General features: G+C 47.9%; 1 protein-coding gene across 2 annotated transcripts; it reads right to left on the reverse strand.

Annotated features, from left to right (window-relative positions):
- Positions 1–12: 12 nt before the first annotated feature.
- On the reverse strand, positions 13–10,808 carry LOC110504289 (zinc finger C4H2 domain-containing protein). 2 transcript variants are annotated; one of them, XM_036970102.1, is made up of 5 exons: positions 10,649–10,808; positions 9,490–9,661; positions 1,450–1,622; positions 1,193–1,355; positions 13–632 (listed from the first exon to the last, which is right to left on the reverse strand). In XM_036970102.1, exons 1-5 carry the CDS (start codon positions 10,699–10,701, stop codon positions 519–521), a joined length of 675 nt encoding a protein of 224 aa, XP_036825997.1. In that variant the 5' UTR covers positions 10,702–10,808; the 3' UTR covers positions 13–518. The 2 variants fall into 2 exon arrangements, with proteins under 2 accessions (XP_036825997.1, XP_036825998.1); XM_036970103.1 differs by having other exon boundaries at positions 10,470–10,788.
- Positions 10,809–15,914: the final 5,106 nt, after the last annotated feature.

Here is a 15,914-nt window from a genome sequence, read left to right on the forward strand (position 1 = left end):
CAATTCCAACTACAGTACAAAACAGACATTTATTTTTCAATTCTTGTATTAAAGTTTCACATTACAACACTGTTAAAAGCAAATAAGCGTCATGGTTTTCTCAGTCCGTGACCGTCCCTTATGTGTTCAGTAAACATTAGAACAACTTCCTGGGTTATACACTGCAACAATAAAACCCACTTTCATATCATCACAAACAGTTACAACACAGTCATTATAGCTCAGCCATGGAAAGTGTTCATGCAATGTAAACATACTAAATACAGAGTAACAAGTACATTCAGTCAGTTTTACATGTATAATGCCTGAACCAATCACAACATGGGTACAGCTACAGTATAATGGTTTGTATTATTGCATATAACATGGTTACGGTCTATTAAACCTTAACCAATTACATTTCAACACTTTAGCACCATTAAAAAACACTTAGGATAATGAAGTTAATACTAAATGCAGGTTCCATGGCATGGAGAAGGTTATGAAGATATGTTTGTGTGTGTGTGTCTACTGTGTGTCTACTCGTCAGGCTTCCTCTTGGGTTTCTTGGGGTTGCGGGAGCGACTCTTGGCCTTACACAGTGGACAGATGGGAGCGTTACGATGGATCTGCTGGTGGCATGACAGACAGGCCTGGAGAGAGGACAGAGATGTTATAGTGTGTCATTACTATGTCCATACAGAAGTCAGTACAGTGTCGTCATTGTGTAGGTACAGATGGGGGAGGAGGGTGTGTACCTACATAGGAGGGTGTGTACCTTCATAGGAGGGTGTGTACCTTCATAGGAGGGTGTGTACCTTCATAGGAGGGTGTGTACCTTCATAGGAGGGTGTGTACCTTCATAGGAGGGTGTGTACCTACATAGGAGGGTGTGTACCTACATAGGAGGGTGTGTACCTACATAGGAGGGTGTGTACCTTCATAAGAGGGTGTGTACCTTCATAGGGGGGTGTGTACCTTCATAGGAGGGTGTGTACCTTCATAGGAGGGTGTGTACCTTCATAGGAGGGTGTGTACCTTCATAGGGGGGTGTGTACCTTCATAGGGGGGTGTGTACCTTCATAGGAGGGTGTGTACTATGGACCTTCATAGGAGGGTGTGTATTGTGTACCTTCATGGGAGGGTGTGTATTGTGTACCTTCATGGGAGGGTGTGTATTGTGTACCTTCATGGGAGGGTGTGTATTGTGTACCTTCATGGGAGGGGGCTGTTGTCTGAAAGTGGCAGTCTGGCGGGCGTCTTGTTTCCGGGAGACCTGGAGTTGTTGGGCTGCAGCAGCCGCTGCTGCAAGGGATTCTGGGATTGTGGGCTCATGAGGCTCCTTCTGCCACTCAGCCTTCTGTTTCTCAAAGTAACTATGGCAACAGATAGAAGATAGCACAGAGAACAAGTTGATGTGTGTGTGAGGGCCTGTGCCACCGTGTGTGTGTGTATAGTATGTGTACTGACTCCAGGGAGAGTTTCTCCTCCTCTTCGTTGAGGTTGGGCAGTCTGTGAAGGCCCAGGGTCATCCTCAGTGCGTCTACATGTTCCTTCAGGGGTTTGTAGTCATCATGGAGCCTCCGCGTCGTCTCCAGCAGCTTGTTCAGGTCGTTCTCTGACTGCTTTATAGTGCTCTCCATCTGGGGAGGAGAAGGAGAGAGGTGGAAGGGGAGAGGAGAAGGAGAGAATGGGAGAGAGAATGAAGAAGAGGAGGAGACGGAGGGAGGAGAAAGAACCTTAAATAGTTTGTTATTTTTCTGTAAATCTCAACCCCATTTCAGCCTTTGCCCAATCCCTTCACATTTTCCAAAAATGCTTTCAGGTGAGAAGTTGTGGGTGAGGGAGTTGTTCATGAATATTAATTTTGGGATTGGGTAAATGTAGTTGTACCTGATCCCAACACTTTCTCACTAAAGTGTAATTGCCAGAAGTCCACTGAAGCAATCTGAGAATAAAATGTTGTGCATTGTGAGCAAACACAACTCTGGACAGTTATCTGACAGTGTTGAGGTGCAGAGTTACTGACATTTATTACCAAACACAACTCTGGACAGTTATCTAACAGTGTTGAGGTGCAGAGTTACTGACATCTATTACCAAACACAACTCTGGACAGTTATCTGACAGTGTTGAGGTGCAGAGTTACTGACATCTATTACCAAACACAACTCTGGACAGTTATCTGACAGTGTTGAGGTGCAGAGTTACTGACATCTATTACCAAACACAACTCTGGACAGTTATCTAACAGTGTTGAGGTGCAGAGTTACTGACATCTATTACCAAACACAACTCTGGACAGTTATCTAACAGTGTTGAGGTGCAGAGTTACTGACATCTATTACCAAACACAACTCTGGACAGTTATCTAACAGTGTTGAGGTGCAGAGTTACTGACATCTATTACCAAACACAACTCTGGACAGTTATCTGACAGTGTTGAGGTGCAGAGTTCCTGACATCTATTACCAAACACAACTCTGGACAGTTATCTAACAGTGTTGAGGTGCAGAGTTACTGACATCTATTACCAAACACAACTCTGGACAGTTATCTGACAGTGTTGAGGTGCAGAGTTACTGACATCTATTACCAAACACAACTCTGGACAGTTATCTGACAGTGTTGAGGTGCAGAGTTACTGACATCTATTACCAAACACAACTCTGGACAGTTATCTGACAGTGTTGAGGTGCAGAGTTACTGACATCTATTACCACTTGCAGTGTAAATTTGAATTCCCCATTGGGTGAAAAAGAAGTAATTGAAATGTGGACTCACATGTATAGTGGTGTTGGGGAGAAAAGTGCATCATCTTGAAAATGAAGATTAGAGGCTCAATTCAATCAAACCCGTATTGCGGTATTTACCCATTAGCGCTTTTTCCAATGGTCAAATGAACTCACAAATTGGTTTTGAGTACTGTATAAAATCCTAAAACTACTACCAGGGTGACCCCTCTCACAGGTAGGCTTTCATTTTTCAGAATTGGAAGTGTGTGGGCATGGGATGACTATTGTAAATAACAACAAATCTGCCCCATGTGAGATTACTGCTCACACCATTGAACTATGAGCCACCTGTTTTAGCAGACTGCAACGCCAATCAGCCGTAGAAGTTGGGAAAAACACAATGAGTTGATTTGACCACCATTGTCATCTATTTCTTGTTACGATGGCTGTGGCTATGAATATTAACATGATTTTCAGAACTTACAGTGGCAAGAGAAAGTTTGTGAACCCTTTGGAAATACTTGAATTTCTGCATAAATTGGTAATAAAATTGTATCTGATCTTTATCTAAGTCACAACAACAGACAAACACAGTCTGCTTCAACTAATAACACAAACAATTATATGTTTTCATGTTTTTTCTGAACACTATGTGTACAAGTACAGGGTGGAAAAACTATGTGCACCTTTTGTTTGAATAACTGGTTTGGCAGCAATAACCTCAAACAAATGTTTTCTGTCGTGGATCAGACCTGCACAACGGTCAGGAGGAATTTTGGACCATTCCTCCTGTCTTGTCTTTACTATCATTAACTGAAGACTTATAGTTTTTAATAAGGAGATTCGCTGTAATTAGTTATTACGCGATCAACTGATTAATCGCGTAACTAATTAACTAGGAAGTGGGGGGAACCAAGGAAAATATTCAGATTACAAAGTTATAATTTCCTAAAACAACTTTTCAGATATTTTATATCTGATCAATTAGTCTTTGAATTAATGAATTATTTACTTTACCTCACGTTAGTCTCATTCCAAACGTCGTAAATAGTTGGCTATCTGCACAAACCCAGTCTTCACTATGTTGAGAGAAACATGGTCTGCAACCTTTAGCCATCTCGTAATTGAGGTAAGCCCGGTCTGCTGATCGAAAACCCGAGTGGGGTTTTATTCGGAAGGGCCGAAGAGGGCTGTCCCAGGATGTCTGACCCTAACTGGGCTCAGGGGCGGTCCAGGATGTCTGACCCTAACTGGGCTCAGGGGCGGTCCAGGATGTCTGACCCTAACTGGGCTCAGGGCCGGTCCAGGATGTCTGACCCTAACTGGGCTCAGAGACGGTCCAGAATGTCTGACCCTAACTGGGCTCAGGGGCTGTCCCAGGATGTCTGGCCCTAACTGGGCTCAGGGCCGGTCCAGGATGTCTGGCCCTAACTGGGCTCAGGGCCGGTCCAGGATGTCTGACCCTAACTGGGCTCAGGGCCGGTCCAGGATGTCTGACCCTAACTGGGCTCAGGGACGGTCCAGAATGTCTGACCCTAACTGGGCTCAGGGGCTGTCCCAGGATGTCTGGCCCTAACTGGGCTCAGGGCCGGTCCAGGATGTCTGGCCCTAACTGGGCTCAGGGCCGGTCCAGGATGTCTGACCCTAACTGGGCTCAGGGCCGGTCCAGGATGTCTGACCCTAACTGGGCTCAGGGCCGGTCCAGGATGTCTGACCCTAACTGGGCTCAGGGCCGGTCCAGGATGTCTGACCCTAACTGGGCTCAGGGCTGTCCCAGGATGTCTGACCCTAACTGGGCTCAGGGCCGGTCCAGGATGTCTGACCCTAACTGGGCTCAGGGGCGGTCCAGGATGTCTGACCCTAACTGGGCTCAGGGGCTGTCCCAGGATGTCTGACCCTAACTGGGCTCAGGGGCTGTCCCAGGATGTCTGGCCCTAACTGGGCTCAGGGGCTGTCCCAGGATGTCTGACCCTAACTGGGCTCAGGGGCTGTCCCAGGATGTCTGGCCCTAACTGGGCTCAGGGGCTGTCCCAGGAAGTCTGGCCATAACTGGGCTCATGGGCTGTCCCAGGATGTCTGACCCTAACTGGGCTCAGGGGCTGTCCCAGGATGTCTGACCCTAACTGGGCTCAGGGGTGGTCCAGGATGTCTGACCCTAACTGGGCTCAGGGGCTGTCCCAGGATGTCTGACCCTAACTGGGCTCAGGGGCGGTCCAGGATGTCTGACCCTAACTGGGCTCAGGGGCGGTCCCAGGATGTCTGGCCCTAACTGTGCTCAGGGGCGGTCCAGGACGTCTGGCCCTAACTGGGCTCAGGGGCTGTCCCAGGATGTCTGGCCCTAACTGGGCTCAGGGGCTGTCCCAGGATGTCTGGCCCTAACTGGGCTCAGGGGCTGTCCCATGATGTCTGACCCTAACTGGGCTCAGGGGCTGTCCCAGGATATCTGACCCTAACTGGGCTCAGGGCCGGTCCAGGATGTCTGACCCTAACTGGGCTCAGGGCCGGTCCAGGATGTCTGACCCTAACTGGGCTCAGGGGCGGTCCAGGATGTCTGACCCTAACTGGGCTCAGGGGCGGTCCCAGGATGTCTGGCCCTAACTGGGCTCAGGGGCTGTCCCAGGATGTCTGACCCTAACTGGGCTCAGGGGCGGTCCAGGATGTCTGACCCTAACTGGGCTCAGGGGCGGTCCAGGATGTCTGACCCTAACTGGGCTCAGGGGCGGTCCAGGATGTCTGACCCTAACTGGGCTCAGGGGCGGTCCGGGATGTCTGACCCTAACTGGGCTCAGGGGCGGTCCAGGATGTCTGACCCTAACTGGGCTCAGGGGCGGTCCAGGATGTCTGACCCTAACTGGGCTCAGGGGCGGTCCCAGGATGTCTGGCCCTAACTGGGCTCAGGGATGGTCCAGGAGGCCTGACCCTAACTGGGCTCATGGGCTGTCCCAGGATGTCTGACCCTAACTGGGCTCAGGGGCGGTCCAGGATGTCTGACCCTAACTGGGCTCAGGGGTGGTCCCAGGATGTCTGGCCCTAACTGGGCTCAGGGGCGGTCCCAGGATGTCTGGCCCTAACTGGGCTCAGGGGCTGTCCCAGGATGTCTGACCCTAACTGGGCTCAGGGGCTGTCCCAGGATGTCTGACCCTAACTGGGCTCAGGGGCGGTCCAGGATGTCTGACCTTAACTGGGCTCAGGGGCGGTCCAGGATGTCTGACCCTAACTGGGCTCAGGGGCGGTCCAGGATGTCTGACCCTAACTGGGCTCAGGGGCGGTCCAGGATGTCTGACCCTAACTGGGCTCAGGGGCGGTCCAGGATGTCTGACCCTAACTGGGCTCAGGGGCGGTCCAGGATGTCTGACCCTAACTGGGCTCAGGGGCGGTCCAGGATGTCTGACCCTAACTGGGCTCAGGGGCGGTCCCAGGATGTCTGGCCCTAACTGGGCTCAGGGGCGGTCCAGGAGGCCTGACCCTAACTGGGCTCATGGGCTGTCCCAGGATGTCTGACCCTAACTGGGCTCAGGGGCGGTCCAGGATGTCTGACCCTAACTGGGCTCAGGGGTGGTCCCAGGATGTCTGGCCCTAACTGGGCTCAGGGGCGGTCCAGGATGTCTGGCCCTAACTGGGCTCAGGGGCGGTCCAGGATGTCTGGCCCTAACTGGGCTCAGGGGCTGTCCCAGGATGTCTGACCCTAACTGGGCTCAGGGGCTGTCCCAGGATGTCTGACCCTAACTGGGCTCAGGGGCGGTCCAGGATGTCTGACCCTAACTGGGCTCAGGGGCGGTCCAGGATGTCTGACCCTAACTGGGCTCAGGGGCGGTCCAGGATGTCTGGCCCTAACTGGGCTCTGGGCTGTCCCAGGATGTCTGACCCTAACTGGGCTCAGGGGCGGTCCAGGATGTCTGACCCTAACTGGGCTCAGGGGCGGTCCAGGATGTCTGACCCTAACTGGGCTCAGAGCCGGTCCAGGATGTCTGACCCTAACTGGGCTCAGGGCCGGTCCAGGAGGCCTGACCCTAACTGGGCTCAGGGCCGGTCCAGGATGTCTGACCCTAACTGGGCTCAGGGGCGGTCCAGGATGTCTGACCCTAACTGGGCTCAGGGCCGGTCCAGGAGGCCTGACCCTAACTGGGCTCAGGGCCGGTCCAGGATGTCTGACCCTAACTGGGCTCAGGGGCGGTCCAGGATGTCTGACCCTAACTGGGCTCAGGGCCGGTCCAGGATGTCTGACCCTAACTGGGCTCAGGGCCGGTCCAGGAGGCCTGACCCTAACTGGGCTCAGGGCCGGTCCAGGATGTCTGACCCTAACTGGGCTCAGGGGCGGTCCAGGATGTCTGACCCTAACTGGGCTCAGGGACGGTCCAGGAGGCCTGACCCTAACTGGGCTCAGGGCCGGTCCAGGATGTCTGACCCTAACTGGGCTCAGGGGCGGTCCAGGATGTCTGACCCTAACTGGGCTCAGGGGCGGTCCAGGATGTCTGACCCTAACTGGGCTCAGGGGCGGTCGTCTGATTTAGTTCAAATCAAAAGGGAATTGTATTTTTCTTCATTAAACAGTCCACAATCATATTACACAATTATACAAACAGTATCATCCTCACTCATTCATCTTATACAACAATTAGATGTAAACCTCATATCTGAGGCTATTATATAAACAGTATCATCCTCACTCACAGTATCACACTCAGGACTCTGACTGGGCCACTCCAGAAGGCGTATTTTCTTCTGTTGAAGCCATTCTGTTGTTGTTTTACTTCTGTGTTTTGGCTCTTTGTCCTGTTGCATCATCCAACTCCTGTTGAGCTTCAACTGGTGGACAGTTAGCCTTACATTCTCCTGCCACAGCATCTCAATAGGGTTGAGGTCAGGACTCTGACTGGGCCACTCCAGAAAGCGTATTTTCTTCTGTTGAAGCCGTTCTGTTGTTGATTTACTTCTGTGTTTTGGCTCTTTGTCCTGTTGCATCACCCAACTTCTGCAAACAACTCAACTGTAGTTTCATCTGTCCACAGAATATTTAGCCAGTAGCGCTGTGGAACATCCAGGTGCTATTTTGCAAACTTCAGATGTGCAGCAATGGTTTTTTTGAACAGCAGTTTGCTTCTTCCGTGGTATCCTCCCATGAAACCATTCTTGTTTAGTGTTTTATGTATTGTAGACTCGGAAACAGAGATTTCTGTAAGTCTTTAGCTGATACGCTAAGATTTTTCTCAATCTCATTGAGCATTCTGCGCTGTGCTCTTGCAGTCATCTTTGCAGGACGGCCACTTTGTTCCGTACCGTGGACTGATGAACATCAAGGCTTCTAGAGATACTTTTGTAACCCTTTCCAGCTTTATGCAAGTCAACCATTCTTAATCTTGTGTCTTCTGAGATCTCTTTTGTTCGAGGTATGGTTCACATCAGGCAATGCTTCTTGTGAATAGCAAACTCAAATTTAGTGAGTGTTTTTTATAGGGCAGGGCAGCTCTAACCAACATCTCCAATCTCGTCTCGTTGATTGGACTCCAGGTTAGCTGACTCCTGACTCCAATTAGCTTTTGGAGAAGTCATTAGCCTAGGGGTTCATATATTTTTTCCAACCTACACTGTGAATGATTAAATTATGTATTCAATATAGATAAGAAAAATACAATAATTTGTGTGTTACTAGTTTAATCCCTCTATGTTTGTCTATTGTTGTGACTAAAATGAAGACCAGATCAAATGTGATGACCATTTGATGCAGAAATCCAGGTTTTTCCAAAGGGTTCACATACTTTTCTTCTTGCCTCTGTATATGATTTTTTCCTTCTTCATAAAAGCACATAGATGTGTATGAAATGGTCAACAAACACGTAGAATTTGTTCATATGGGGAAATGTGCCTGGCACACTCCACTTACCAAGACCATTACCAAATAAGGCACACTGTCACCTGCTTTTATAGTAAGCCTCGAGGTGGTACCACCCCAGCACATCTAGAAGGGAGTGTATTTCATACCGAACCCCTCCCTTGAGATGTGGTCAAGGTGCCTCTACGTCACGATTCCAGTGGTAGAATTGAAACGCTAGGGGTGAAAACAAACTATATTTACTACAAAAAGACCAAAATACACTGAGTGGACAAAACATTATGAACACCTGCTCCTTCCATGACAGACTCACCAGGTGAATCCAGGTGAAAGCTATGATCCCTTATTGATGTCACTTGTTAAATCCACTTCAGTCAGTGTAGATGTAGGGGAGGAGACAGGTTAAAGAAGGATTTTAAGCCTTGAGACAACTGAGACATGGATTGTGAATGTGTGCCATTCAGAGGGTTAGACAAAAGATTGAAATACCTTTGAAAGGGGTATGGTAGTCAAGAACTGCAATGCTGCTGGGTTTTTCACAATCAACAGTTTCCCATGTGTATCAAGAATAGTCCACCACCCAGAGGACAACCAGCCAACTTGACACAACTGTGGGAAGCATTGGAGTCAACATGGGCCAGCATCCCTGTGGAACGCTTTTGACACTTAAAGTCCATGCCAGAAAATGTAAGGCTGTTCTGAGGGCAAAAGTGTGGCGGGGTGCAACTCAACATTAGGAAGGTGTTCTTAATGTTTTGTTCACCCAGGGTATATCACTATTGCAATCAACTTAAAAATGAAGAACTGAATGGATGTGTTTCACTATAACTAAGCCTAACACATCTGGTTTTCCATGAAAAAAACCCAGATCAAATAGTAAAATAGTGGTTTCTGCCTCTTCCTCTCACACACACTCTCTCTCTGTCTCTCTCTCTCTCTACCCACCACATTGATATCAGCGTGTATAAGTCGTAGCTCCTCTACATGGGCCATCTTCTCCTGCATTAGGAGGTCCATCTCCTGTTTGTATTCCTTCAGATGTTTCTCCTCAGACTCTAGGGACTCAAACTCTGACTTCAGACGAGACTTGATCTTCTGCATCTGTACCGTCTTATTCCTGAAATGACAGAAAACACAGTTTAACCAATGCATTACCAGTTAGTTATCACTGTAAAACAGTAGTTACCAACAATACACAGTAGTTATCACTGTAAAACAGTAGTTACCAACAATACACAGTAGTTATCACTGTAAAACAGTAGTTACCAACAATACACAGTAGTTATTACCAATGCATTACTAGTTAGTTATCACTGTAAAACAGTAGTTACCAACAATACACAGTAGTTATTACCAATGCAGTAGTTACCAATTACACAACATTAGGTAGTTACATACCACTGGGCTATTTACTAATGCACTTATTTCTTCTATTGTTTCTGCATTATTTAACCTGGTTAGTGTCTTCAGATAGATATACATTTTTCAAGAGATCTGTTTTCTGTTGCAATCGATTAGTTTATTGTGAAATAAGGAGAGATACTATTTGTCATGGAAATAAGTAATAGAATGCATGCAGAGCCGACATAAAGGTGGACGTGCACCATATGACATTGTTATAACTGGTGTAACTATACTTTTTTTCTACTGATGTTACTGACGCGAAGCTATACAGCGGCACATCTGTTCAACAATGTGTACATTTGTAACTGGTTCCAACAGAATGAACCATGATTAGCCAATTAACAACCTGGCTAATGACAAAAAGCTAGCTAGCTAAGATGCCAGATAGCCGCTAATCTGGCAAAGCACTTCGCATCTGGATTTTTGTTGATGCAAACAGCTGGATTGATTTATATATAATGCACAGCTAGCAAGCTATTCTGTAACATGTTTTTTTGCATGCAGTTCCTCCGCTTGCTAACCTTGCTCGAGGCTATGTCGACACATATAGCTAGCTTCCTCGCACAATAACAAAGCCAAGACGCTAATATCAGCTGGCGAGACAATTCGTCTCCCTGATCTTTTCCTGAGCCATCCAGCTACATTTACCAGATGTGGTTTCTTTGAAGAAGAATATATATACTTTATTTTTTATTTTTACCGTATTTCCATAATGTTTTCTAGTTTGCACATTATGTCTTGTTCGTCCCCCATGGTTTTGTCTTTAGACTGATAAATTAGATCTTAATGGAAGGCAAGGGTGGTCTGCCGACCAGCTAATCAAAACAATACCGTCAGCTGTAACAGTCGCTGGGAAGCACCACGCATGCGCGGAGAAACAGTGGCTAAGTGTATTGTACTTCAGTGACCCCAGCTGGAAACTGTTACATTGTTTCAGACAGACACTGTGATAAAAAACGGTTACATTGTTGTTCTAGCCTTTTAATAGAATCCTCTTTATGATGGTGTAAACTGTCTAAACTCTACATTACTCATAAAGGTGCTTATATATATTATATTTTTTACAAAATAACAACTACATGTTGTAAAGGATCGGACTCTTTTTTTCAATTTTCGCCTAAAATACCCAAATCTAACTGCCTGTAGCTCAGGACCTGAAACAAGCATGTGCATTTTCTTGACATTATTTGAAAGGAAACACTTTGAAGTTTGTGGAAAAGTGAAATTAGATCTCGTAAAATATGGTAAAAGATAATGCAATGACAAAAACATTCGTTTTCCCCAAAAAATAATCTCCATCTTTAAAATGCAAGAGAAAGGCCATTATATATGTCACGACTTCTGCCGAAGTCGTTGCCTCTCGGGCGGTGCTCGGCGGTCGACGTCACCGGTCTTCTAGCCATCATTGATCCATTTTTCATTTTCCATTGGTTTTGTCTTGTCTTCCCACACACCTGTTTTCAATCCCATACATTACCTGTTGTGTATTTAACCCTCTGTCTCCCCTCATGTCTTTGTCAGAGATTGTATATTGTCAGTGTTGTGTTTATTGTATAGGTGAGCGACGGGTCCTCGTACCCATGTTTGTTTCTATTCTATTCTTATCAGTGTTATGGAGCATGTTACGTGGACATTCATTAAAAGACTCCATTTTACACTCCGTTTGACTCTCCTGCGCCTGACTTCCCTTCCACCTATACACACGACTCTGACAATATAATTTAGGAGTCTAGGCGCAGTTTAGATTTTGCAGTGTATGTGCAAAGTTTTAGACTGATCCGATGAACCATCCAATGAACCACAGCATTTCTGTTCAAAATGTTGTATCAAGTCTGCCCAAATGTGCCAAATTGGTAAATTGATACATTTTCAAGTACGTAACTATAGAGAACATACATTTTTATAGTTTACACACTCCCAGGAATGTCAGAAAGGATGGATAATTAGCTTCCATATGGAAAAGACACTACCCTTCACACATCTAGAGACACAGCAGGGGTTCAAACTGTAGAACCCAGTTCCTACATTTGAATATGAAAATGGATTTTATCAGACAAAAAACTATGCTAGACATCTCTGCGACCCTCAGGATGACAAATCAGAGCAAGATTACTGAAGTACCTTATTTTACCTTCAGATGGGAATGTATCAAACCAGTTACTGTGATAAAAGTTTTTGTTGTTGTTGTGCACTCTCCTCAAACAATAGCATGTCATTTTTTCACTAATAGCTACTGTAAATTGGACAGTGCAGTTAGATTAACAAGAATTTAAGCTCTCTGCCCCTATGTCCTGGGGAAATGTTCTTGTTACTTACAGCGTCATGCAAATCACATTAGCTCTAGTTAGTTCAACCGATCCTGTAGAGTTTAAAAAATAATGAGAGACATATAGTTGAAGTCAGAAGGTTACGTACACCTTAGCGAAATACATTTAAACTCAGTTTTTCACAATTCCTGACATTTAATCCTAGTAAAAATTCCCTGTTCTAAATCAGGATCACCACTTTATTTTAAGAATGTGAAATGTCAGAATAATAGTAGAGAAAATTATTTATTTCAGCTTTTATTTCTTTCATCACATTCCTAGTGGGTCAGAAGTGTCACATCTGCTTCTGCCACATACCCTAGTGGATCCGGTGTCTCCTTGACCTGCAGCCACTCCTCCAGTACACTCTCTCTCTCCCCCTCCCTTTCTGTTTGTTTGTAATTGTGTTGTTGGAGACAGGTGTGCTGGAGTCCGAGCGGATCCTCACCAGCTGCAACCCGTTCCATAATCAATACCTCTACAAATACTCAGTCCTGCCACTTCCACTCTGCCAGATCGTAATCTCTGCTCAGTCAGTTTATGATTCTAGCTATTTGTGATTCTTCAAGATCCTGTTACCCTGCTGCGTCTGTTTCCCTGCTTGACGCTGTTTATCCTCTCCTCTGTTTATCCTGCTCTGACTGGTACCAGTCTCCTGTTCCACATCTCACCACCCTGCTACCCTGTTCTGGATTCACCACACCACCACTCCATTGGATTCCTCTCCGTACCTGTTTACCCTGTTCCAACCCAGCTCACTTCAACCTCAGCCTCCACATCTAGTTTCCTACCACTCATCTGAGCTTCCCCGGATCTGCACTCCATATCTCCTGCTTCTTCGAAAAGAAAGCACAGGGGCGGAGTTTCGGTGGCGTACCTGAGCGCTGTGAGAGCATGGCTCCAATCCCAGCCTCGGACACGTCCACCTCCACTATGAATGTCAAAGAGGGATCCGGATGGGCCAGCACGGGAGCCGAAGTAAACAGAGCTCTTAGCTGCCCAAAAGCCCTGTCCGCCTCAGCCGACCACTGCAACCGTACAGGACCCCTCTTCAGCAGTGAGGTAATGGGAGCAGCAACCTGGCCAAAACCCCGGATAAATCTCTCCGGTAGTAATTGGAAAACCCTAAAAGGCCTGCACCTCCTTTACCGTGGTGGGAGTCGGCCAATTACGCACGGCTGCAATGCGGTCGCTCTCCATCTCCACCCCTGATGAGGAAATGCGATACCCATGGAAGGAGACAGACTGCTGAAAGAACAGGCATTTCTCAGCCTTGACATACAGGTCATGCTCCAACAGTCGTCCAAGTACCTTGCGCACCAAGGACACATGCTCGGCGCGTGTAGCGGAGTTAATCAGAATGTCATTGATATACACCACTACACCCTGCCCGTGCAGGTCCCTGAAAATCTTGTCTACAAAGGAGTGGAAAACTGATGGAGCATTCATCAACCCGTACGGCATGATGAGGTACTCATAATGCTCTGTCTTCCACTCGTCTCACTCCCGGATAGGCACCAGGTTATACGCACTCCTCAGATTCAGTTTTGTGAAGAAGCGCGCCCCATGCATTGACTCAATCGCCATGGCGCTAAGAGGTAGCGGGTAACTGTACCTCACCGTGATTTGATCGAGACCTCTATAGTCAATACATCCTTCTTCTTCACAAAAAAGAAACTCGAGGGGGCGGGTGAAATAGAGGGCCGAATGTAACCTTGACGCAGGTATTCAGAGACATATGTCTCCATAGCCGCTGTCTCCGCTTGTGACAGGGGATACACATGACTCCTGGGAAGCGCAGCGTCTGCCAGGAGATTTATTGCACAATCCCCCCCATCGATGAGGTGGTAATTGAGTCGCCTTCTTTTTACAGAAGGCGAGAGCCAAATCGGCATATTCTGGGGGGATGTGCACGGTGAAGACCTGGTCTGGACTTTCCACCGTGGTAGCACCAACGGCAACCCATACATACCTCCCTGAGCACTCTCGGGACCACCCCGTGAGAGACCTCTGTTGCCAGGAAATAGTGGGGTTATGCAGAGCCAACCAGGGAAGGACTAGTACCACAGGAAACACAGGAGAGTCAATGAGGAAGAGGCTGATTCTCTCCTCATGATCCCCCTGCATAACCGTGGCCAAGGAGATGGTGGCCTCCCTGATTAGCCCGGACCCTAATGGTCGACTATCCAGAGTGTGTACTGGGAAGGGTCTAACTACAGGAAAAATGGGGATTCCTAACCTAATGGCTAATGCTCTGTCGATAGAATTCCCAGCTGTGCCTGAATCGACAAGCGCCTTATGCTGGGAATGTGGAGAAAACTCATGGAAAAAAACAGGCACAAACAGGTGATCAACAGAGGACTCTGGATGAGTGTGGTGCGAACTCACCTGGGGTGACGCCAGAGTGCCCTGCCTGTTGCCTCGACTCCCAGAGGAACCAACACGGCACCGACCAGCAGTGTGTCCTCTGAGGCCACAGATGGCGCACGTAATGGCTCCTCCTCCAGTCTCCCTATGAGCAGGCCTTCCTAACTCCATGGGCACCGGAGCGGGGGTGCTGGAAGATGACACCGACAGAGCCCCCTCTGGACGTCCGCGGGTGACCAGCGGGTTATCCAACCGGATGGACAAATCCACCAGTTGGTCAAAGGAGATGGTGGCATCCCTGCAGGCCAGCTCACGTCAGACGTCCTCTCGTAGGCTGCATCGATAGTGGTCGTTCTGGCATGCTCCGGGGGTCAAGGTCCGGAATTCCAGGGCGAATTCCTTGGTGCTCCTCGTCCCCTGCCTCAAATGGAAGAGCCTCTCCCTTGCCGCTCTACCCTCAGGTGAATGGTTGAAGACGGCCCGGAAGCGACGGGTGAACTCCTCGAAGTGGTCCTTCACTCCACACAGAGTTTTCCCACTCCAGCTCTCTTCCCGTGAGGCAGGAGACGAGGGCAGCCACTCTCTCCCTTCCCGAGGGAGCTGTGTGCACAGTGGTCAGGTAGAGGTCCAGTTGTAACAAGAATCCCTGGCACTGTACTGCTGTTCCATCATACTCCCTGGGAAGGGAGAGACGCATCCCACTGGGACTGGCTCCGACCTGGGACTGGTAGAGGTAACCCCGGTTGTGCTGGTCGAGGCACTGGTGAGACTCCCTGTCTCTCCCAGCGGTCCATGGTTTGTACAGCGCGATCCATCATGGCACCAAGTTGATTTAACATTGACGAATGTTCCTGGACACGCTCCTCGACTCCTCTAACCAGGGTACCTGCTCCTGCTGACTCTATGGTTCGGTGTGTAATTCTGTTAAGAGTGTGTAGCGGAGGCGAAGTCAGGTGCAGGAGAGCAGAGTGTAGCAAACAGGCGCACTTTAATTCGGTTCCAAATTGACAGCACAATAAAAGTGCCAAAACCACGGAAATAACAAAAGCAGTGCGCATGACAAACCACATAACAATAAACAATTACACACATGTGATTGATGGGAAACAGAGGGCTAAATAAATGTAGATTGATTAGGGAATGAAAACCAGGTGTGTATGGGACAAGACAAAACAAATGGACATATGAAAAATGGAGCGGCAATGGCTAGAAAGCCGGGGACATCGATCGCCGAAACGCCGCCCGAACAAGGACTAACCGACTTGCCAAAACTATAGTTTGTTAACAAGAAAT

Source organism: Oncorhynchus mykiss, chromosome 31 (genome assembly GCF_013265735.2).
Source record: "Oncorhynchus mykiss isolate Arlee chromosome 31, USDA_OmykA_1.1, whole genome shotgun sequence".
In the NCBI taxonomy this organism is placed as follows: domain Eukaryota; kingdom Metazoa; phylum Chordata; class Actinopteri; order Salmoniformes; family Salmonidae; genus Oncorhynchus; species Oncorhynchus mykiss.